This window comes from Erpetoichthys calabaricus, chromosome 3, assembly GCF_900747795.2.
Source record: "Erpetoichthys calabaricus chromosome 3, fErpCal1.3, whole genome shotgun sequence".
NCBI classification, from domain to species: Eukaryota; Metazoa; Chordata; class Cladistia; order Polypteriformes; family Polypteridae; genus Erpetoichthys; species Erpetoichthys calabaricus.
In genome coordinates this window covers 276,965,123-276,988,931 of record NC_041396.2, presented here as the reverse complement: position 1 = coordinate 276,988,931, position 23,809 = coordinate 276,965,123, and the positions used below count along the sequence as shown (strand labels likewise).

At 39.2% G+C, this 23,809-nt stretch overlaps 2 protein-coding genes and 1 non-coding gene across 5 annotated transcripts in view; 2 read left to right on the top strand and 1 right to left on the bottom strand.

The window, feature by feature from the left end:
- LOC114648995 (uncharacterized) overlaps positions 1-1,975 on the bottom strand; it is a 51,018-nt gene extending 49,043 nt beyond the window's left edge. Inside the window, exons 1-2 of one of the 2 annotated variants that reach the window (XM_028798381.2) lie at positions 1,785-1,975; positions 1,423-1,513 (exon numbers count right to left, since the gene is read on the bottom strand). The gene's annotated coding sequence lies outside the window, so the exon portion shown is untranslated. The remainder of the gene's footprint in view (positions 1-1,422; positions 1,514-1,784) is intronic. The other variant, XM_028798382.2, reaches the window with a different exon arrangement.
- A 6,170-nt stretch (positions 1,976-8,145) lies between these two features.
- LOC114648993 (uncharacterized) overlaps positions 8,146-23,809 on the top strand; it is a 33,148-nt gene continuing 17,484 nt past the window's right edge. Inside the window, exons 1-2 of one of the 2 annotated variants that reach the window (XM_028798379.2) lie at positions 8,146-8,427; positions 15,757-15,850. In XM_028798379.2, the coding sequence (XP_028654212.1) occupies positions 8,263-8,427; positions 15,757-15,850 (259 nt within the window). In that variant the 5' untranslated portion in view covers positions 8,146-8,262. Of the gene's footprint in view, positions 8,428-15,747; positions 15,851-23,809 lie in introns of both variants that reach the window. The other variant, XM_028798378.2, reaches the window with a different exon arrangement.
- Positions 14,247-14,319, top strand: trnag-ucc (transfer RNA glycine (anticodon UCC)). The gene has a single exon. It is a non-coding gene; the product is annotated as a tRNA-Gly (tRNA).

Below are 23,809 nucleotides of genomic sequence, written 5' to 3'. Positions count from 1 at the left end.
TTAACGTTGCGCCACGGCGTGTGGTTCGTTTATACCTCGTGTCTTCTCATTAAACTTTTATGTCTTGAATATGTTATTGCAATCCGCAGCGGGAGCGTTTCTATAAACTTAATTTAAACTTACGTTTTACACCGTGCTTTGTTTCCCTTATGAACATGCTTGTATGCTTCACTCGCTCCGTTCTCAATTGTTTAATTAATTTTTTGCTCTTCACTGTTTCCGGCTGTTCCTCCATTTCCCCCTACTTCGTTCTTTTATCTGGCGAATATGTTATTGCAATCCTTAACGGGAGCGTTTCAATAAACTGATTGAAAACAGTTTTGCATTTACCTATTTAGTAAAAGGCGAGCTTTTAAGCCTGAGAAATCACCCCGTAAATGCACACGTTTAATTGCACATGTGTTAATATGTATGGTTACACAGTATTAAAAGACAGTGAACAACGTCAGTTACCTTTGTTCCCGCGTTTGATAAAAGGTGAGCTTTTAAGCCTGAGAAATCACCCCGTAAATGCACACGTTTAATTGCACATGTGTTAATATGTATGCTTACACAGTATTAAAAGACAGTCAAAAATTAACGTCATTTACCTTCGTTCCCGCGTGTGACTCGTGCTGTAAATCTCTTCCTTGTTTTTAGTTCACGTGATTACGTAGGAGGCGTGATGACGCGATACGTGACTCCACCTCCTCCATTACAGTGTATGGACAAAAAATATGTTCCAGTTATGACCATTACGCTTTGAATTTCGAAATGAAACCTGCCTAACTTTTGTAAGTAAGCTGTAAGGAATGAGCCTGCCAAATTTCAGCCTTCCACCTACACGGGAAGTTGGAGAATTAGTGATGAGTCAGTCAGTCAGTCAGTCAGTGAGTGAGTCAGTCAGTGAGGGCTTTGCCTTTTATTATTATAGATTAAGTGATCTAAATGAAAAATGCAACAACACAGACACAAATTTCTTTTTCTTGTTGACCAAGTACAGTGCTGGAAAATATACTGACACATGATACAATTTGCATTGTTTTAATAAAAGAAATTAAATTAAATTAAATTTGGCGTATTATTTTTCATGATAAACGATAATAATGCTTATGTTTTAAAAGCAGCAAGTGGGGACACAGTAAAAAAAATCATGTTTATGTTAAGTCAGAAACTGAGACATTGAGACACATTGGGAATTGCTTTATAATCACATCATGGCACCGTAACCCTAACCCTAACCCTAATCGCAAATGCTTAAAGTTGTAAGGTACCCAGTGATTACCTGTCCTTAAAGTTTATAGCCCCCTTCACTCTTACTGGTGCATCTTTGATTGAACTTAATAATTTGACTGGTCCACAGGGGAGCAGGCTGGTGTATAAATCTCAGATTTGCTTCCCCCATAACACTGCTGACTCCCTGTGAGATCCTAATTCACTCACCTCAATCAATCATCCACGCTCACAATGGATAAAGGAGAGAAACTTTACTGTTGACTTTTGAGTTGTATGTAAACTTGCGTTAAAGCATCATCTAAAGAAACAAAAGTAATGAAAATGTAAAACATATTTGAATAATGCAAAAAAGCAAATCAGAGTAATCTACATTTATCTCCCTGGTAATCAAAGCACAGCCAGGAGACAGTTAACAATCCGAAGAGCCAATCCTTCTTTAGCTTGTTGGCAAAATTAGACAATGGAAACTTGGGAGTTTGTGACTCAGTCAGTGAAGCACCAGGCCTCTGAAGGGTGCTTTAAAGGGGGAGGAGTGGGGGGGGGGCAAGCAAAGTGAAAAGATTACCTACCCACAAGATCCAGCACTGAACTTCTTTCTTTTTTTCCTCTTTTCCTTTTTCTCCACCCTTGATTAGCACTTTCCGTATGCAGGAGGCGGGTATTTGAAGTGAATTCCTTGTAATGGCTCTCCTTCACAACATCCTGTTTCACTCTGAACAGATCACAGGGTCTGGGCTGGGGGTTTGGGCCACCCCCAGACTTTGTTGATCATGTGATATAGCCTGTTCATATGCAAGTGGGGAGATGTGTTCTGAAAACAACTGAAGGGATCTTAACTGTGGACAAAGAGAAAGCACTTTACAAATGCATTTGAAAAAGTAGGCAGAATTGGCAACTGCAGTAAAGTGACGTGCACAGACCTTTTGGTGGAGAGTGGGAGAAAGGGAAAAAGGGCCAGTATACGGGATAGTATTTCTTATATTTTCATCCTTGATGTAAACTAGTGTCCACTTTTATTTCTGTTTTTAATTTTACTGGACATTTGGGTATATTTTAACATTTACAACCGGGACAAAAATACTTGTCCATGATTGCTAATTATGTTAGATTATCAGGAAAGTCCCTACACTCCCTTTACTGTGTCTACACTTTATTTTCCTAATATAACACATAATATAACGGCAGTGCTCGGCAAACTCCATGACGTCATCAGCGCCTTATAGACGGCTCATCCCGATGCTGTTTTTATCGCAGTTGGTGACTTTAATCAGTGCAGTTTATGGACTGTACTTCCTAAATACCACCAACACGTGAACATTCCCACTGGATCATGTTTACAGCAACATACGCGGTGCTTACAGGGCTGCACACCGCCCCCAATTCAGACACTCAGACCTCATCTCCCTGTTCCTGTACCCAGCCTACAGACAAAGGCTGAAACAAACAAACAACCTATCATTAAGCAAGTTAAACTTTGGACCCCAGAGACTGAGAGCACCCTGCAGGGTTGTTTTGCTCAGACAGACTGGGATGTGTTTAGGGTTGCAGCCACTCTAGAGGACTCTTCTATTAGCATACAGGACTATGCTGAGTATGTGACTGGGTACATTAGCACCTGTATTGACGACATCGTGCCCACAATATCAGTCAGGAAGTTCCCCAACCAGAAGCCCTGGATAAACAGTCAGGTATGCCACATGCTGCGTGCCAGCACTCTTGCAATTAGACCAGGCACTGAGATGGAGTACAAAGCTGCGAAGTACAGACTAAGAAAAGCCATCACAGCAGCCAAGAGGCAGTACAGAGAGAAGCTGGAGGGCTTCTATTCTACTGCTGACTCTGGAAGTATGTGGCAGGGCCTACAGCACATCACAGACTACAGGACCACCACCAGCACAATCAGCTCCACAGACGATCTGCCAGATGATCTCAACACTTTTTACACCCGCTTTGAGACATCCAGCAACAGCACAGAGTGGAGGCACGCACACACCTGGACCACCCAACTCCCCTCCCCTCCCCCAACGGTCTCTTCAGGTCAGGTACACAAAGCACTAAGGAAGATCAACCCCCATAAGGCAGCAGGACCAGATAACATCCCTGGGCGGGCTCTCAGAGTATGTGCCAATGAGCTGGCTGATGTTCTCTGCTCCATCTTCAACCTTTCCCTCAGTCAGAGCATCGTTCCATCCCGCATTAAGACTACAATCATTGTCCACCTTGCTAAAAAAAGCCCACTCACCCCACGTGAATGATTACTGGCTCGTAGCACTCACTCCAATCATCATGAAGTGTTCAGAACAGCATACTGGACACTCTGGACCCCCTGCAGTATGCCTACCCAACAAGTCCTTCTCAGATGCCATCGCAGCTGCACTACATTATTCCCTCTCCCATCTGGAGAACAAAGACTCCTACATCAGGATGCTCTTTGTTGACTACAGCTCCACCTTTAACACGGTAACTGTCTGCACTTGGTCTGCACCCCACCCTCTGTGACTGGCTCCTAGACTTTCTGACTGGCAGGCCCCAGTCTGTCAGGATTGGTAATAGGATTTCAGCCACCATTATCACAAACACAGGCACCCCACAGGGATGCGTCCTCTGCCCCATCCTCTACACCCTGTTCACCCTCAACTGTGTCGCCTCCCACAAAAATAACATCATCCTAAAGTTCGCAGATGACACCACAGTGATAGGACGCATCACTGGTGGGGATGAGGCGCCCTACAGGAGGGAGGTGGACAGTCTGGCGTCATGGTATGAGGACAACAATCTCACCCTCAACACAGACAAGATGAAGAAGATGATAGTGGACTTGAGGAACGAGAGGAGACCTCACCGGCCACTGTTCATCCGAGGGCTTGAAGTGGAGAGGGTGAGCAGTATTAAATACCTCGGCGTCTACATCAGTGAGGACCTCACTTGGACACTTAACACCACACAGCTGGTCAAGAGGGCTCAACAGCAGCTGTAATTTCTGAGGAGACTGAGGAAGTTTAGTATGTCAACTAAGATCCTTGGCAGCTTTTACAGCTGCATTTTTGAGAGCATCTTGAACAGCTGCATCACCGTGTGGTACGGCAACACTTACTTACTTACTTACTTACTTCATTACATTTATATAGCGCTTTTCTCAGTACTCAAAGCGCTATCCACACAGGGAGGAACCGGGAAGCGAACCCTCAATCTTCCACAGTCTCCTTAACACTATTGCTAACACAACACTATTGCTAACACAACACTACTGCTATGGACCGCAAACGCCTGCAGAGAATGGTAAAGACTGCTGAGAAGATCACCAGGACCCCACTGCTCTCTCTGCAGAGCATCTACAACTGCAGAGTCCACAAGAGAACTGCCTCGATCCTCAGGGACCCCACCCACCCCCAACACGAATTGTTCACACTTCTACTCTCAGGCAGGAGATATAGAAGTATGAAATGCAGGACTTCCAGGCTAAAGAACTCTTTCTTTCCCAAGGCCATTAGACTCCTAAATAACTGACTGGAGTTTATAACCATGGTGCATCTCATTCTATCTACCTTACACAACTGTATTTGACTTGTCCATCACACACCTACCTGCACATTGCCTATTCTGTTTTTATACTTTATGCTGCCTCTGTTACTTATCTATCTGCTACTTATTATTTATGTTTACCTTTATACGTTGGTTTTGTCATTTAGTGTGGACAGCAAAGAAAGAATTTCATTGCACGGGTAAACGTGTTTCCTTACTGTGCACATGACAATAAACTTTGAACTTGAACTTGAACTTAACAAGATAGAAGAGCAGATTAAAGAATTGCAGTCTACTGACTTGAATTACCAAACAGACTTTAACAGCAAGAATTCATATCACTGCACATCAAATCAAAGATTGTTTTCCTCCATAAAGTGCCTATTGTGGGTCAAATATTCCATAGATCACCAAAAGATGTTTTTAGCTAGGAAACGTTTTATTATTATGATCCAGAACCCTGCAGTAAAATAATTCTTAATACGGTTTACCATCTCAGTAACAAAAACAAAACAAAACAAAACTAGTAATACTGTAATGATACAATTAATGACCTGGTAAAAGGAGAACAGGCAGAGCGAAACAACAGGTGGATTGGCTGGCAGGACAAGAAAATAATTTTGTGCTCAGCCAGTATGATATAATGAAGGGACCAGAGGAAGCTGAGAGTAGGGAGCTGTTCCATCACCCATACACCAGGTGGCAGTGGTTTTTGTATGGCAGGACTGCTTGGGAGTCCAGAAGTGTAACCCTGTTGTGGTCCTTGGGTGCCAAAAGAAGGTGCTGTTGGTGGGTTGGGTGGAGACTGCTGCCTCATATCAATGAGTCGAACTCGGGAAGCACTCAACGGGAGGACAAGAGGAGTAAGAATTTGGTTATTTTTGTGTATTGTGGATAATCTTTGGAAGGGTGATTATTGGAAAGGTGCTTTGGTTAAATAATTTATTTCCATATGGGTTATCAAATGGTAGCTTACCTAGTGCTATGAATAGTTAGGTTTTGTAATTTTTTGTGGCGATTCCTATCTGGATATGCTTGATATACTGTATACATCTGTCTCACAAATGCACATGGAAGACAATTTGCAGACTCAAAAGTAAGCAATTCTCTGCCGAACCAGGAGTTGGCACTGTCCTCTGATGCTCCTCCCTTTTCTCCCACTGCTGACTATCAGAAGAACTCACCTCCCAATGAGGCAATTTCCACCTCCCAAAAAGCCACAGCCTGAAGATATCATTTCTAGTTCCGGCCCCAACACCCCGCCTCTTCCTGTTTCTCTACTATAAATCCGTCATGTTTGCTAACTACTCAGTTGTGTTTTGGACTCCAGTGTATAAAGACCATTACTATTCTTTTGCAATTCTTCAAGTATACGGGGATGGTTTACCCAAACCTTTATTCTTGTTTTTATCTCTTATCACACGTCGATTTTTTTTTTTTTTTTGACAAAAGGAATTAGATTTTAGCATTAGTTTTTGAATTGGAAGTAAATGACAAATTTATAATTTTGTAACGTGTTGCAGCCATCACAACTTTATTTTCAGTTAGATGCCACCATTTTCAGACCTTTACCATTGTCCAGGATAGCTTGAGGAGTGTGACGCATCTGAAGTCAGAGAAGCAACAGTACAAGGGTACACACCCAGGCATTTCTAGGTTATCTGGTTTTGTGGATAAAAACCGTAAAACCATTTGCGACTTTCTGTTGCAAAAGATCTTTTGCTATTGAAATCCAGAGCAGTGACGGTAACACTGTGCCGCAAAAAGTGGTGCCATCCTTTGGATGAGATGTAAAACTGAGGTCCTGAGTCTCTGTGGTCATAAAAAAACACTGGCCATCTTTTCAAAAGAGCAGGGAGTTCCCAGATCTCGTGGCTAAATTACTCACCATTAACCTGTCCATTCTGGCCCCCAAATCATCACCTTTTCACTTATTTGTTAATTATCTCTCTCACCTCTTCAGCACCTAATAGCTACTGTGTGGTGAACACACCAGCAGAACACACTAGCCCATGGGCTCAGATTTTCCAAGTAGAGTCTTGACATCTTTTTGCTATGGTGAAATGTATGGACAGTTGTTTGTGGTAATAAAACAACTTACTATGATTACGAAACTGTAGTCCTTTCTTCTGAATAATCCTATTAGTTGTTCTAATTTGTATTGCTGTGCTCCAATTAGATCAAACTCATCCTGGAAGAAAAGGCAGGTAGTGTGGCATAGCGGCTATGACTTCGGACCTCAAACACTGAGTTTGTGGGTTTCAGTTCTACTGAGACGCTGTGTGACCAGGAGCAAGTCGCTTTATCTGCTTGTGTTCCAATTGGAAAAAGAAAAGTAACTAATTGTATCTCAAATGTGAGTCGCCTTGGACAAAGGCACCAGTCCAACAACAAGTCAAAATATGAAATCTTGAAAGAGATTAAAACAAAACTAGAAAGAGATCTCACAAAACGTGATATGATTTTCCAAACCAAATTTTGACTCCTTTTACCTGATTTATATTTAGGGTTTTCTAAAGCTGTTAGGAGAAACAACCATGACAAACCTGACACTAACATGAAACATTTTTTTTTTGGTGTAAATATGTATTATCTAACTGCCTTACCTTAACCTTTCTTGTCTCTATTTGTCTGTTGTATTTCATTCTGTCTGTTATTAGATGCAACTGGGAAGGCAAATGTCATATTTTCTTGTGTAAACATGACTAAATAAAGAAACATTAAACATAAGTGAGAATCTCTTTTAAGTCTCATGAGCCATCAAAAATCATTCTTTCAGCAGTAAACATTGAGCGAGACTGTGCCTTTATGGGATTACTGCATTAATCAAATGATTTTTTAAATTATGGGGATGAAAAAAATCCAAATTAAGTTAAAAATGATAGTGTAATCAGCGCATGCTCCCAACCTATGATCAGGTGTGTAAGATTTCCATATTGATAATGTTTAACATGCACCCTGAAATCCTGATGCAGGCAGGCCTGTTTTAGAAAACTAAAAAAAATCCATTTATAAGAATATAATTAAGAGAACAAGAAAGTGGTTATTGGACATTTACAAAACGGAGAATTAAGCATTTAAATATAAGCAAAAATGACTAATGCTTGTACTTTTAATATAAATGTAAATCTCACACTGCTGTGCTTTTCTGAATGCAAAATAAAAGAAGAAATATGCTCCATTTAATTAATTTGAGAGATTAGTTACAGGAAAACTAACTTTGAAACTGATCGGAACGAACCCTTGCGCCTCCAGATCAGAACTTAAGAACTCGACCATCCTAAGTCGGTCGCTTCGCTGTAATGGCACTCGGCGTTCATTTTAACTGAGGGCAAATGACGCATCTCGTGCGCCGGCTTCATTTGAAGTAAAAAGATAAGGCCGTCCCACATCTGCCATATTGCTTAATGGCACGCGCCATAATTACTTTTATTATTATTCTTTTACTTCGTGTAGGCGATAGGACGCCGTACGCTGAAAGTGGGGACCCCTTTAGACACGTCTGGAAATTGTACAATCTTTGCAATGGAGACAAAATGTGACGATGTCACCCTTTTTGAGTCGTTGTGCGACGAAACTAGCGGTTCAGGACCCCAGTGCTCCGCTGTGGAAAACCGCACCATTTTTCCCTCAAAAAAATTCAAAACAAGCAGGAGAGGAAAGAAGCGACCTCGACGAATTGTTCCCCAGGTAAAGCACCGTCATTTTTTTTTAATAAAACGATATTTTTAATAAACTGAAAGTGCGCCTGGCTAGCGTAATAAAGTGTACGTCGTAGTATTAAATAAAGGCGGTGTCTGCAGAAGCAAGTCACTTTTAGCGACTTCGTTAAAGGTGTTACGCTGTAAAGATAATTATTTATTAATGATGACGCAACGCTTTTTTCTTGTTCATATGTTAATGCACACACTTAAAGTTTGGCAAACTTTTCACATACTTTTCTTACACGTTATTTTAAGGCTGTGTTTACTTTGTGCATAAAGAATATGAGCGAATTAGTAAACGAGTAGATGTGAAGATACCTCAATATTGGGTATAGGAGGTTTTAATAATACTTATGTTCAGAAATATTCCTTTTAGTCTGACAGCATTTTAGAGATACAGAGTGCAGATTGAAAACAATAAACATCCCTCCCACTTGTCAAAACAGATAAACATGTGTGACGTTTGAGGGATGACTAAAAATGAGCATTGAAGCAGTTTTCTAATTAGTAGTCATTTATTAACCAATAGTTTGCACAAACTCCTAGGATAACTGAATGTGTTTTCTTCATAATCTCTGTTGGCTTCAACAGCCTTAAACCAGCAAGAAACGAGAGTGGCCGGGTACCACCTTTATGTACCAGCCTGACTCTGGCACTGTCTGCCACTTCCTCAATAACCACGTCATCACTCCCAAAACCTGTGCCTTGTGTGGCATCTTTAAAAGACCCAAAGGAATGGAAATCTGAAGGAGCAAGAAAAATTTCATCTGAGTTTTGTGATTGCTTCTTGTGTGTGGTAGTGATTTGTCATGTTGAAGTGGGTTTGTGGTGACATTTTTGTAAGGCTGAATGCTAATTAAACACTTCTCCTTCTTCTACAGATCTGAAACAGGGGTTAGACCGTATGATGTATTTCAGCCTGTTTCCAAAAAAAAAAAAAAAAAAGTCGCCATGACTTAATAAAATGATAACTTTAAAGTACTTCCGAGAAGTTTAATGATGTTATTCCATTGACTGAGCCTAAGACACAAAAACAGAGTGAAAGATCCATGCTTCATTTAGTATGTAGTATATATTTATGGCAGAATCTTTCACCCTCAGCTACATAACTTGAGAGCACACCTGCATCTGTACAGTTTTGTCCTCAATAGTTACAATTTGTGGAACCCAATGTGCTTGGTATTTTAAAATAACGTTATAAATCCTGCATAATCCAGTTCAGGATCACAGGCAGCCAGGGCCTATCCCAGCAGCAGTGGGTGTTAAGCAGGAAAGAGCCAAGCACAGCACAACAGTCCATCACGGAATTCAGTCATTCATAAATCCATAGGGCCAATTAGACATTTCCAAATCTTCTTCTTGTTTCGGCTGCTCCCGTTAGCATTGCCACAGCAGATCATCTTCTTCCATATCTTTCTGTCCTCTGCATCTTGTTCTGTTACACCCATCACCTGCATGTCCTCTCTCAGCACATCCATAAACCTTAGCTTAGGCCTTCCTCTTTTTCTGTTACCTGGCAGCTCTATCCTTCGCATCCTTCTCCCAACATACCCAACATCTCCCCTCTGCAAATGGCCAAAGCAACACAATTTCGCCTTTCTGACTTTGTCTCCCAACCGTCCAACTTGAGCTGACCCTCTAATGTCCTCATTTCTAATCATGTCCATCCTCGTCACACCCAATGCAAATCTTAGCATTTTAATTCTGCCACCTCCAGCTCTGTCTCCTGCTTTCTAGTCAGTGCCACCGTCTCCAATCCATATAACATAGCTGGTCTCACTACAAATAATAATAATAAATTGAGCTAACCTGCACATTTGAAGATCCCCTCACATAGGGATATTGTGCAGACTCAACATGGACAGCCCAGAATGCTGAATCAGTGAGACGGCAGAGCTAGCCACCATGTTGCTCCATTTCAGAATAATTAAACAGTATGTTGCAGGCGTTTCCTGTTAATTTTGACTGGATTCTAGAGAGTGTTGCAAAGTTTTGGGCAAGCTTCTCAAACAATTTGCTAACTGATAAACACCACCTTACCAGTCTTGTAGTGAATGAAAAGTGTTTCATGGTGCTGCCTTATTCAGTAGTTAAGAATGTTTGATTGGTTTTAGTAACATATTGCACTAATTTAAAAAGACAAAAAGAGGCTAATAATCGTTGTGCCTGTATACCCAGAGTAGGAGCCTTTCCTGGCATTGAGGGGTTGAAGGTGCATAGCAGCCCATCACTGAGCCCCTCCATGCACATGCACAATTGAGTTAACCTGCTTACCCAATACAGGTTTGTATTTCATAAATATATATGCTAATTTTTTGGTATAGTAATCCCTGAGGAGACACTGTCTTTTAGCATGAGAGCACAGGGTCAGCCTTTGTACAGCACCCCTATAACAATTTTCTGGTTAAAGGCATTGCTGTGGGGCCCAATGGAGTGGGATCTCTTCTGGCAGTACTGGGATTTGAACCAGCAACCTTCCAGATACCAGCATGGATCCTTAACCTCTGAGCCACCACTCTGTCAGTTATTTGAATAGAAGGAAAAAAATGCTGATATTAAGTGGTTGTACCATAATGTGTGTGGGTGTTTAATGTACTCTTGCAGTGTATTTTAAATGTGGTTTTGTTTAAGAGCAGCTTGATTTTTTTTATTTACACAGCAAATCACATTAGTACTTACAGTAACCTATAGAAAATGCAGAAATATAAGGTCATTTTTTCCAATTAAACAAACACTTCACTGGAAACGGTAGCATACATCCACCCATCCATTATCCAACCCACTATATCCTAACATAGGGTCATGGGGGTCTGCTGGACCCAATCCCAGACAGCACAGGGCGCAAGGCAAGAACAAATCCCGAGCAGGGCGCCAGCCCAACACAGGGCACACACAGACCAAGCACACACTAGGGACAATTTAGGATCGCCAATGCACCTAACCTGCATGTCTTTGGACTGTGGGAGGAAACCCACACAGACATGGGGAGAACATGCAAACTCCACGAAGGGAGGACCCGGGAAGCGAACCCAGGTTTCCTTACTGCAAGGCAGTAGTGCTATCACTGCGCCACCGTGCCGCCCAACGGTAGCATACAACTTAAAAAACGTGAAAAAAGGTGCCTGGATGTGGATGTTGAAGCCGACATTGAAGAAGTGGAAGGCATTGATGGAGCAAAGTGTATGAGCAACTGTTTTTTAAGTATGTCTACATATTGCCTCACATTTGACATTTTTACAAGTACCCTTTTGAAGTAATGCTGACAAATAGCCTTTCCAAAATTGCAAAAGTTGCATTAGATTTTGACACAATATTCATCTTCAGTGTCACTTGTTAAAATATTTCTACTTAGGGCCATTAACTAGGCAGCATCTTTTTTTCCCCAAGGGTATAGTTGCGAAAACACAGTAACCAACTAAAGGCAGAAACTACCCAATCATGTCTTAGACAGACTTTAAATTAATTTTTAGAAGTTTGGAAAGTGTAAAATTTGGGCACAACTTCATTGGTCCTGATTGGTCCACCCTAGGTAGCATCAGTGACGCCTGTGGTTTGTTTAGTGCTACTGTGTTTATACCGTGTCTTTATACCCCTGCTCATTGTTTTTATTAACATTTTAATTGTCACTGCTTGATCATCTGTTACCAATGCAGGGTTCTCAGATTTACTTGCCATTCAAAAAAGAAAAAAAAGCTAGTTAAGTCAGATATTACCCAAATAAGTGAACAGGTCACCATGGTAGGCCTTAAACATCTAGCACTGCTGGCCTACCCACAATGACAAGTGAATTCACAACATGAATTGCATGTATTTAATAAAACTGATAGTACAACAGTGTTTATTTATTGCTCAGGGCAATGCAAATTTAGAAAATGGATGGATTTTCATACATGAAAGTGCTTAATAATAATAGAAAAAATAAGTTACAAAAGAAAAAAAAAAGTTATTTATTACAATAGAGAGTCATAATGTCTAGCTTAATAACAAAAGTCGTGTTCAGATATCTGAAGGACAGGAATATAAAAACTCCATTTGATGGGATGTTGGAGAAAATAAACCTGTGAGGGTTCCAAGGGCAAATCCCCACATAGGCATTACCATCCATAAATTGTGTCATCATTAACGGATACTTTTGTGGTCTCTTCATCTCCCCAGCATCTCAGGTGGCTGCTGCATACTTGGCCATGAGGAGGTGGCACGTTGCACCAACTGCTGGGAAAAAAAAAGAAAATCCACAAAAGTAGTGATTAGTGACCAGTCCGTACAACAACAATTAAAATGAAGTTTACCTCCTTCTCTTAGTGTGAAGGAATGTTAGTGATGCTAGTAATTTCTTAAGTGACTGGGGGGAAAGGCAAATTAAAGAGGTGGGATTTTAGTAATTTTCTTAAGTATACAAATGTACAGGCCTGGCATATCAACAAATTAAAGAGATGGGTTTTCAATATAATTTTTAATTATACAGCTATGCAAGCCTAGCGTATGTCTAAAGATAAAGTATTCCAGATTTTTGGTGCATAAAAACAGAATGCCACCTCACCAATTCTTTTTATGCTTCACTCTTGGAATGCTGAGCATGCCAGGGTAAGAGGATCCAAGATTATGATTAAAAGTATAGGGGGACAAGCAGTCCAAAATATAACAAGGTGCTAGATTATTTAAAGCCTTGTTTACAATTAAAGAGCCTTGTATACAATTAAAAGTATTTTAAAACCCATCCTAAAGGAAACTACTCAGATTCACAGAGTTTGGCTGACATTTTTTCCAGGCCTGTATCTCCACCTTTAACCTGATGCTGCTGGAATGTAATCTGGCTTCCATGTGTGATCTTGTAAGAATAAAGATGTTCAAGAAATGAACAGGGAGATATACTTTATGTGTTTTACTAGATGACAGTATTATTAGTAAAATATATGTGTTTCCATACATCTTGCAGTGTAAAAAAAATTAAAACTACTGTGTATTCTTTGCAGCATACTGTAAAGACACTAGGTGGTGCCAGAAGATTCTGCTTTTAATAATGCATGGCTGGCACAGGACTTTTTCGCACTGAGTTCTGGGATTGATGAACTTCCTGCTCTGTATGTTGTGTGTGTGGCGAGTGTGGATGGAGGGGGGACCTTGCCAGGGTTGTCTGATTGTTCAGGTTTTGTGTGTGTACAGTTTTGTTTACTTTTAACAGGTGAACAGATTATCAGTTCTAAAATAAATGTTATTTGTTTGCTGTGGTTACCGCAATGCAATATCAAGGCCAATTACAATTATAAGTACAATTGTTCACATACATTTTTGCTGTTGTAACACAAGCTAATTACTCACTCTGTGACTCAGGGTTGAAGAAGCAATTTTGTGTTTTAAATCCAAGGCCATAGCCACTAGGGTTCAACAGTGCTTAAATTTACTAATGCAAAAATGAAATGCTGCATTTAATGGAATGATAATCATTTAGGTACAGCTGGTGTAATGTTGTTTGTTTGTTTTCCCTCTGAAAAAGCAACTTTCCAAACACACAGAAAAGCTTGTGAGGTATTGTTTTTACCTTGAGAAGTCCTGGAGGACCAGTACTTAATCAATTCACCTTTGAAAAGGCATTAATTCCAACATTTGATCACTGCAAGACAAAGGCAACACATAGTCAATTTTCTGTACAACCCATTATGTCTCAAATTCCACCAGAAGCAAAGCATGTATGTTGTGGTGCAACATTTTCAGACACCATGCATTAAACTGCTACATAAGATTTTAGTAGAACAGTAGAATGGATGACCAACCAAGATTTTATCACCCTTGAATTTACCATCACTTGCGTTGGTGGTATAGTGGTTAGCATAGCTGCCTTCCAAGCAGTTGACCCGGGTTTCGATTCCCGGCCAACGCAACACTGCAGTTTTGTCCTCACAGGTGGCGCAGTGGTAGTGCTGCTGCTTTGCAGTAAGGAGACTGTGGAAGATTGTGGGTTCACTTCCCGGTTCATCCCTGTGTGGATAGCGCTTTGAGTACTGAGAAAAGCGCTATATAAATGTAATGAATTATTATTATTATTGAATAACCACATCAGAAGAGGACCAACATATCAGGCTGGTTCGTCTGAGAGATTGCTTCATATCTGTCCCCATACTTCTGCAGACACGATTCCCACATCAGTGACGATACATTGAGGGACAGGCTTCTTCCCTCCTTGGTAGAAGGAGACTTATAAGAGGCCCTTTGATCACCTCATCTACATTCACTGACCTCTGCAGTGGGACAGAGTGCTGAACCTGACCTTACCCTTAAGGCAGACAGTGTGTTTATGGCTTTGGACTTCAAACTTTGAGGTTGTGGGTTCAGATTCTGCTACTGACACTGTATGACCATAATCAAGTAACTTCAACTGCCTGGGCTTCAATGGAAACCACAAAACCTATCTTAAAAGTTATAAGTTGCCTTGGATAATGAAGTCATCAAAAAAAAAAAAAAATAGTATACAGTACCTTTTGGGATGTCCTGTATTGCAAAATCAAGGAGTGTGACCCTTCTGGTAGTCAAGGTCCAGCATCTTAGTTGGGCCCTTCTGATGACATCCCTTAAATGTCGATTTAATAGGTTATTGTCTCTGTGATGGATTCAGAAAACTGTAAGACTAGTGTTGTTCATATTCACTCTTGTTTTCCTATTCTAATTTAATACCATTTCAGCAAAGAAAGTTGAGATATCAGACCACAAGTGAATGTTCGTTTTTCATCAGCATGTCAGTTGAGCATCAGATTTAAAATTATTTCTTGCATCCAACCTTCTGTGTCATCCTAAGCAAGTCTGGTCATCTGCATGTGGTTCTGACTGTTTGAAAGGAATAGCTGCATTGTAAACAGCTGTAATTAATACTGATCTTGTAAACCAACTTCGGTATAGTTGTCAGCCAAATATAAAATAATAATAATAATAATACATTTGGTAATTTGGTTACTGTGGGTTCCTTACATAATTTATGAACTGCTGCATTCCTGTTTGTCTTGTTCAGCAGAACTTAACAGTGTGACTAAATAAAACGAAAAAGGGTTAGGCTTAATTAGGCACTGAAAAATTAAAATATTAGATGACACAATATTTCTATTTTTGAACATTCCTTAGATGAGTGTAATAATAGTCATAATTTCAGTACAGTGGAACCTGGCCTGAGTTGGCGTCTTTATTGTTAACATAGCTACGTACCTAGATTCAGAGACGTTTTTACAACTGGCCTCCTAGTGCATTTCCACATACTCTATATATACTCTGCATGTGGTTTTTTTTTTTTTTTTTTCTATCATTTTTTTCTAATTTCCAGTCATCCAAGGCAACAGAAGATGATGCAGGAAAAAGGTCTGTGAAGAGGAAGAAAGGTCCTGTGTCCATCCAGTCCCCCAGGAGTGTCACACAGGATGCAGGAGGTATGTTGAGAATGAGGATATCCTAGAGTCTTTCTCCTCTGGATAGAGTTTGTAGACATTTTTCTTAATGGAAACTCCCTTTGCTCATTATGTAGTCATTGCTCTAAGCTACACTTTTTTGCAAACGTCACCTTTTTTTGATATTTGGATTTGTGGTAATATTTGGAAAGGCCTGCTTGACATTAGAAGATTAGTTGATTTTGTTATTGACATTATTGATTAGGTTTGTTTGGTTTTTTTTTTGTTTTTTTTTTTAACATTTTGACAAGAGCAGACCATTCAGCCCACCAAAGCTTGCCAATCCTGTCCACCCAATTTCCTCCAAAATAGTAAACTCAAAAGTTTTGAAGGTCCCTACAGTCACCCTCTGTATTACTCAATTTGGTAATATATTCCATGTGTCTATAGTCAGTGTGAAAACAAATTAAACTCTGTGTAAAATTTGCTCTGAACAAGTTTCCATATGTGTCCCCATGTTCTTGTCGAACTCATTTTAAAATAACAGCCTAGATTCACTGTACTAATGCCTGTCATAATTATGAAAGCTCCAGTCATGTCACCCCTTAATTCCCATTAGCTTAAACTGAAGAGATTCAACTCTTTTAATTTTCCCTGAAGTTCATACCTCTCAGTCCTGGAATCGGCCTAGTCAGTCTTCTCTACACTTTATTGCCACTATGTCTTTTTTGTATCCCAGAGACTAAACCTGTAAGCAGTACTGACAAGAACTCACCATCACATTATAAAGCGTAAGCTTCACGTCATGCTATATAACCTAACATTCTGTTACAAGTCCACTTTCAAGGGGTACATTCAATTTTCAGACCTCCATTTATGTATTCAAATCTTAACATTTTCATTTCATACATTTACTTATATAAAAATATCCCAAATTTATTTTACATCTGTTACCCCATATTTTATTTTTAATAAGATTTTTTAACAATGCAATTCTAATGTATCATTTTTAGCCAAGCTTTGGCCATGTCCATATTGGAAGTTGTGCTATTTGGAAATATGATTACTTCCTACATTTAAAATTTGAAACAGAAAGTGTTACTGCAGGGCCATAAAATATTATTTTTAAAACTTTGCTGGATTTCAAGTGTAACTCACTCATGTTGTTCTTACATTTTGATTTTAATTGTAATCATACATGAATATACACTTTATAAATTAAAGTTATTGTCTGTAGGCATCTTGAATTGTAAATCTCAAATCTGCTGCTCACTGACGTATTCAGAGCAAACATAGTCGGGCGCCTTTTTCCTTATTAACAGCGTTGAAGTCTTTTGAGCATGGTGTGTGCTTGTTCCTTCCCCTTTTGTCATTGTTGCTACATCTCAATCAAGTGTTTTGGACAACACACGTAGTCCTCCTTAAATCAGCTACACACACTCTGTAGAGCAAATATTGGGACTAGATGTTTGCACAAGTACGTAAACTATGCTGGAATCCATCCATCCTTAAATACCAATAAATGCCAAAGACCCTTTTTTCATTGTTTCCCTAAACACACCAGCTTGCATTTTTTTGCCACTGTTTCCACTGTTACGTTTAAAATGTCGTAGCTGATTATGTTTTATTTTTTACGACATGGAAACATTTTTGATACAAATACAGTCATTGAAAAATTGCTATACGCCTCTTGAAAGGTGATTTAAATGAAAAGCAACTGTCCTATGTTACTCCTGTGTGCCTTTGATACGTCATTGAGTAGAGCAAAGCAAGTGTGAAAAGTATTACTTATTCTACAAAGATGTCCTAAAATGGCCTGGACATATTTGTTGTTCCATCTAGAAAAGATCATAAATAATTGGGAGCAGAATGATTTTTCAAACTAGATATTTTCTTAGATTAGTATAACACAAGGGTTCCCAAACTTTTTTCAGCCGCAGACCCCCTTTACCAAAAACTTTTAAAACCGTCGACCCCCTAATTACATGCAATGGTTTTTCATATCCGCACTTGCTTTGATATGTTCGATAAGACAATGAACAGACATGTTTGTGCTACATGTATTTTCATGCATTCTTACGTGTGACTCTTTTAATGACACATTTTACCTTTTTGTTCGCAAATTTGGTATGTAATGTGTTTTTTTTAAATGATTTTACTTCTTAATTAGGTACCTATTGGAATCATAGATATTTTGAAGTAACAAACAAATAGCAGTAGTAAGGGGGTCTATTTTTGCTGTCGTTGACCCCCAAATTTTTTCATTGAAACTATCGACCCCTAGAAAGTTCAAATCGACCCCAGGGGGTCAATATCGACCACTTTGGGAACCCTTGGTATAACACATGTCCCCAATTGTGCAATCAGTCATTCAGCCTATTTAAATGGAGGTTGTCACTCTGCTGTTTGGTATCATTGTCTGTCTCACACTGAACAACGACCAGATAAAACAAAGGAGAGAGCTGTCTGAGGAGATCAAAAACAAAACTATAGACCAGCATGTTAAAGGCAAAGTGTGTAAGATTACCTCCAAGCAGCTTGATGCTCCTGTGACAACAGTTGCAAATATTATTAAGAAGTTTAAGGTCTATGGGTCTGAAGTCAACCTCCCTTACACGTGGCTGTAAGAGGAAAATTGACCCCAGAATGGGCAGAAGGATAGTGAGAATGGTAGACAAAAAGCTAAGAACAGCTTCCAAAGAGATACAAGCTGAACTTCAAGGTCAAGATCCATCAGTGTCAGATCGCATTATCCATGACCTTTTGAGCGACAGTGAGCTCAATGTAAGGTGACCTCTGATGAAAGAAAAACATACAAAAAGCAGACTGGAATTTGTTAAAATGCATATTTACAAGCAAAGTGCTCCTGGGAGAATGTTCTTTAGACAGATGAGATAAAACTGGAGCTCTTTGGCTAGTCACATCAGAACTATGTCCACAGATGAAAAAAAAATGAATCTTTCAGAGAAAAAGAATACCATACCCACTGTGAAACATGGAAGAGGTTTGCTTATTATCATTACCATGCTTCTTTTAACTTCACCTGTTTGTTGTCTGGTACAAATCTTGTAATCAATATTTAACCCACTTCCTATTGTCCAGATGACTTGAAATTTTGCACTTACTCACTTCCAATGACAATACATGAATCAATAATCACTTTCACTAATTGATCAATTATTCCATGTTAATTAAGAAATTAAATTTTCATATGAAGAATAGTTAAAGATTTCACCAATAGATGGCGCTAGTAACGGATAGAAATATTAACACTAGAATTACCAGAGCCTATGAAAAAAACTTGTAAATCCGGCCCACCTTAAATCCCTGTACTATTCTTTCCTCTGCTTGTCCTGTAGTACAAAAGAAACACCCCCATGCACCCAAAAGTGGACACTGGCAAGATGGAAAAAAAAAAACACAGTCACTGATTACAAGCACAAGAAGGCATGCGAATGAATATGAATAAAGTTGCATCAGTGCCACATACAGGTCATAACATGAGTTATTCCAAATATCATACATACCTATGTCTCTGTTTTTTTTGTCAGTGTGGCTTTGACATCATGGACCATAAGGTGCATACTGATTCAGCGTGAGCAGGAACACTCAATAAAACTGAATAAAAGGTTTACAGCAGGTCATCTTATCTTTTTGGCCATTAATCATTTGTATTTTAGAAACTATAACAAATTGAAAATGTACAGCATTTAAACATGACACAAGAGAAAGATAACACATGAATTGGTGGATTTTCTAGACACTTGAATTAAATAGAAGTCAAAGTAAATGTAAGAATCACTTCAATTTTCTTTTCTTTTTTTGCCATTCAGCAATAATTTTGTGAGTATTGTTTAAAGATGATGTTCTCTGTCTTTCTCTTTAGCATGAGGAAGCCCGTTTTTTAAAAATGCTCTTAGGTTTAATAGTAGCCAGTCTTTCCTGACATCATGGAATACTGTACTGGCCAGGAACCAACCCTGGTCAAGACCCCAGTTCATTGCAGACACTCTATTACACATTTATACCAGGCCAGTCACCCTACACAAAAATAAACAACTACTGTCTTTGATGTGAGCCAAGAGAAAAAGAGCAGGAATTTAAGATTCAGCAGATGCCAGTGCACAGGCTTGATTTTTTGCAAATGTAAGTGTTAGACAGACTGATTGTGTTATAGTGTATTTAAAAAAGTTTTAAAATCGGTTGTTCATTTAAGAAAACAAAAAAAAAACTTTTGTCAGTGTTAACGTGCCATCTCTCAGTCTCATTGTTTTTATATTGATGCGTTAATTTAAATAACCTTCATTAAGCATATTGCCAATGTGTTCTTTAATCCATTTCTTGACTGTGCAAGGGCTAAATATAGAAAACTGCAATTAAGAAATTGATAACCAGTAATTTTAAAATGCATAATTAATAGTAATTGTGAAATGGCAATTAAAACAATAACAATTTTAACCAGTCACTGAAATTTTTATTGTGAAATAGTTAAAATATGGCATGAAGTGGGTTCATTTACATTCTTGTATGTGAAATGTGTTAGTTATGATTATTACAGTTAGAAAATAATTTCTAGGTTTTTAATTTGAATCACAGCAAATAAAAACATCTCTACACAGAATAACAATTCCTTCATTTTCTTTTGTCATTGAAGTATTTAATTAAGTCATAGTAAAATTCAGATTTGCAGATACAGAGTTATTTATAGCGAGCAGGCAAATTTCACAATTCCTGTCCCCTGTCTCTTTGAAATAGCTGCCAAAATGTAGCATGCTTTCCAGTTAAACTATAACAATAGGGCAGTCAGAAAACAGGACATTTTGTAGCATTTCAGCATACTAATTGCATACAACAATACTGCCTTACCTATATTTTTACACTGATGTAAAACAAATGTTAAAGAAGACAATGGATGAGTGACATCTTACAAGTGAAGATGCTACTACAGCAGCTACTTTAGATAGCACTTAAAGATTTAGAAACACTTCTGTATTCTCAACAGGTATGTCAGGGTCCCTAGTTTTTTTCTTTTAACTGTATGCCTTGCCTGAGTGAGCCAACAAAGACAATATTAGCCTTCACCTGCAGAAGGGTTGCTATAATAGGCTCTTGTCAGCCATGCCCATCTTGAGGTGATCTCAGCTGGCATGACAGACTTCCTAGTGGCTTCCTTCAGCTGTTTAGGTTCCAACTCAACCTCCTATAAGAAGTAACAGTCTGATATTGCTGGGAATAATGTTGTGCATCATCCTTTGACAAGAGCATCATCGATCAAGTTGTGATACTTGACACTTTTTAACTGATGGGAAATTGCCAACCTGTCTTCCCAGGGCACAGTGAATTCCATCACTAGGATTGTTTTTGTACTCTGAGATAACAGAATCAAGTCTGGTTGGATTGAAGCTACTGCCCCCTCTTCTGGAAGGACTTTCTTTCCCAAGTTTACTCTCATCTCCTAATATGAAGTTTGTTGTAGAATGGAAGGGTGGTTCTTGGCAGTTGTTCTCGCCCTAGGAGCCTTATCACCATCCTTGATGAATTTGATGGATTCAGGTGGTGATGCCTGGAGTTTATTAGCTTTGATCCATTTCTTGATGCACCCATTTAGCAATTCTTGTAAAGACCTTGCCATCTCTCTACCTGTAGCCTCCTTTCTCAATTGCTTTGCGACATCCTGTCAGAATGTGGTTCAGGTTGCAAAGGGTTGTGCAACATTGCTTACAGGATGGATCTTCCAGTTTACCCCAAATCCTTAGGTTGTCTGGGTTTGGAGCACAGGTGGATGGTCAACCTTCTCTGGTCGATACCCCATAGTTCCTTAAAGCATAGCAGATGCCAAATTACCTAGTCCCACTGTGTCCACTATCCCTGGCTTGTGAGCACCACTGCTTTCATGCAGTATTCTCCTACTGCTTTTCTAATCCTTTGCACCACAAGTTCTTGTTTTCCTTTAGTGGTTGCCTTCATTTGGCATTGTAATTGCCAAGTCCCAGCTGACCTTGACAGACTATTTCAAATCTCCATTGTCACTGCTTCCTGGTGCTCCATCCCTGTCACATTTAATGGACGTTACATTCCCTGACAGTACCAGTGTACTGAATGCTGTTGCATTGGTGGTTTTGAATTCTTCCAACACTGATTAAACTGGCAACCTCAACTTGGAGGTCCTGCTGTAGAGATTGACCCGCGAAATGCTGTGTGAACATCTAACTGTTTTTGCACTAACTTTTTTGCACTGTCTTTCCTTTGCTTCCACTTGGGGCATGAGGATTGGAGTCTGGGTATAGGTCTGTTCTGGAAGCACCATACCTTAAACCTCACAAGCAGTTGGCTGTTGTCAATCATCATGAGCCAGTTGTGTAAATCAAGGGTCCCCAACTCCTGGAGGACCACAGTGGTGGCAAGTTTTCATTCATTTCATAATTTGTAACCTGTTTTTGCAGCTAATTAACATTTTTTGAATTACTTTTAATTGACTTCTTTTTTTAAAGATATGTTCCCCTGAATATCTTCATCGTTCCTCTGAATTGCTTCATTACTTTCCTTTATTGGCACCCAAACAAAAATGAAATGTGAAGTGAGTGAGCCAACAGAAGACCAGTTAAGTCTGGGCCTGAAACTCCAACCAATTTGGAGTTAATTACTGCTTAATTAGGTGCCGAGTGTTCTTGTTAATTAAACACGTTCTTTAATTCCATGGCTTGTTGCTGCTCTCATTGTGCAATAGTGTACATTTCCAAAATTGTTTTCTGTTTTCTAAGAACACTGTTAAAATGTTTTGGGGACCTGAGCAGATCAACATTCCTGAGACCTTCATCTTTCTTTATTTTCAGATTTTGTATGATGGACATAGTTTGCTAGTCATGTTTTGGCTCATTTTGTATCTCATTATTGTTTGCCAGCTATTTAAGGAAAAAGAAACAATGAAGGGGTCTGCATCTTGAAGAGAAAGCCAATTCAAATGAATTCAAAAGAAGTTAATTAGCAGCACTACAGGTCACTAATTAAGAAAATGGTTAGAATGAAAACTCAGTCACTGTGGTCCTCTAGGACTGGAATTAGGGACCTCTGGTTTAAATGACATTTGTTATTTTTGAAGTTGTCACTTTCCCTTAAGGCGCTATCAAAACATTTTCCCAAGACATCAGATTTCCTGATCTTAAATAGATGGAATCTCAGCTCCTTGAATGCTTAAGATGTATTTTGATGGCTTTACTTTCAGCATAGATTTTGCTGGTTTGAGTGGCATTTGTGCCCATGTAGCCATCTTCTGCAGTGAGTTTGGGATCCACTGTATTCCTTGGATCGATAGAGTGATCACTGTTATATCAAGACACTAAGTTGTCGCTGTTGCATGAAATGATATCTGAAACATGGAAGTTAGCTGTATTAATAAAAATAATGGCTCAAAAATGAAGGCTGTGTACAGTCCTTTTTAGTGGACCAGTGTATATTCTCCACAGATATATATAATCTAGTGCTGAAGTGGCAAATCCTTACCTCAATGTTGACATGAGCTGAAACCTTGTGTAGCATCCTTTTCCTGATTATTGTTAGTCTGTAACAAATGCAATATTATGCTATCTGTGCATTATGTTAGTGAACTTGCAATAGGTACCTTGTACTAGCTAAAAATGAATTAATGTTGTAAAATGTGCGAATTAATGTTGTAAAATGTGCCCAGTACATTTTAAAATTAAATTTATAAAACTGTTTTATGTTTTTGGTATTGCCAAAGAAACAAATCAAATGTTAAGTACTCCCTTTTATGTCTCATTTTTACTTAATTAATACATCAGATTTTCAGCTCTGATAATATAAAATGAATCATGGCCACCAAAGCAAAATCTATCAAATTTTAAACTGAACAATATGCATGCTTTTTAATGTAGTATGGCAGAGAGGGAGAGGGAGAGAGAGAGAGAGAGAGAGAGAGGTTAGGAGCACACGCTGATACAGCGCATTGCTGCACCCACCACATGACAGTGCCAATTCTGCCAC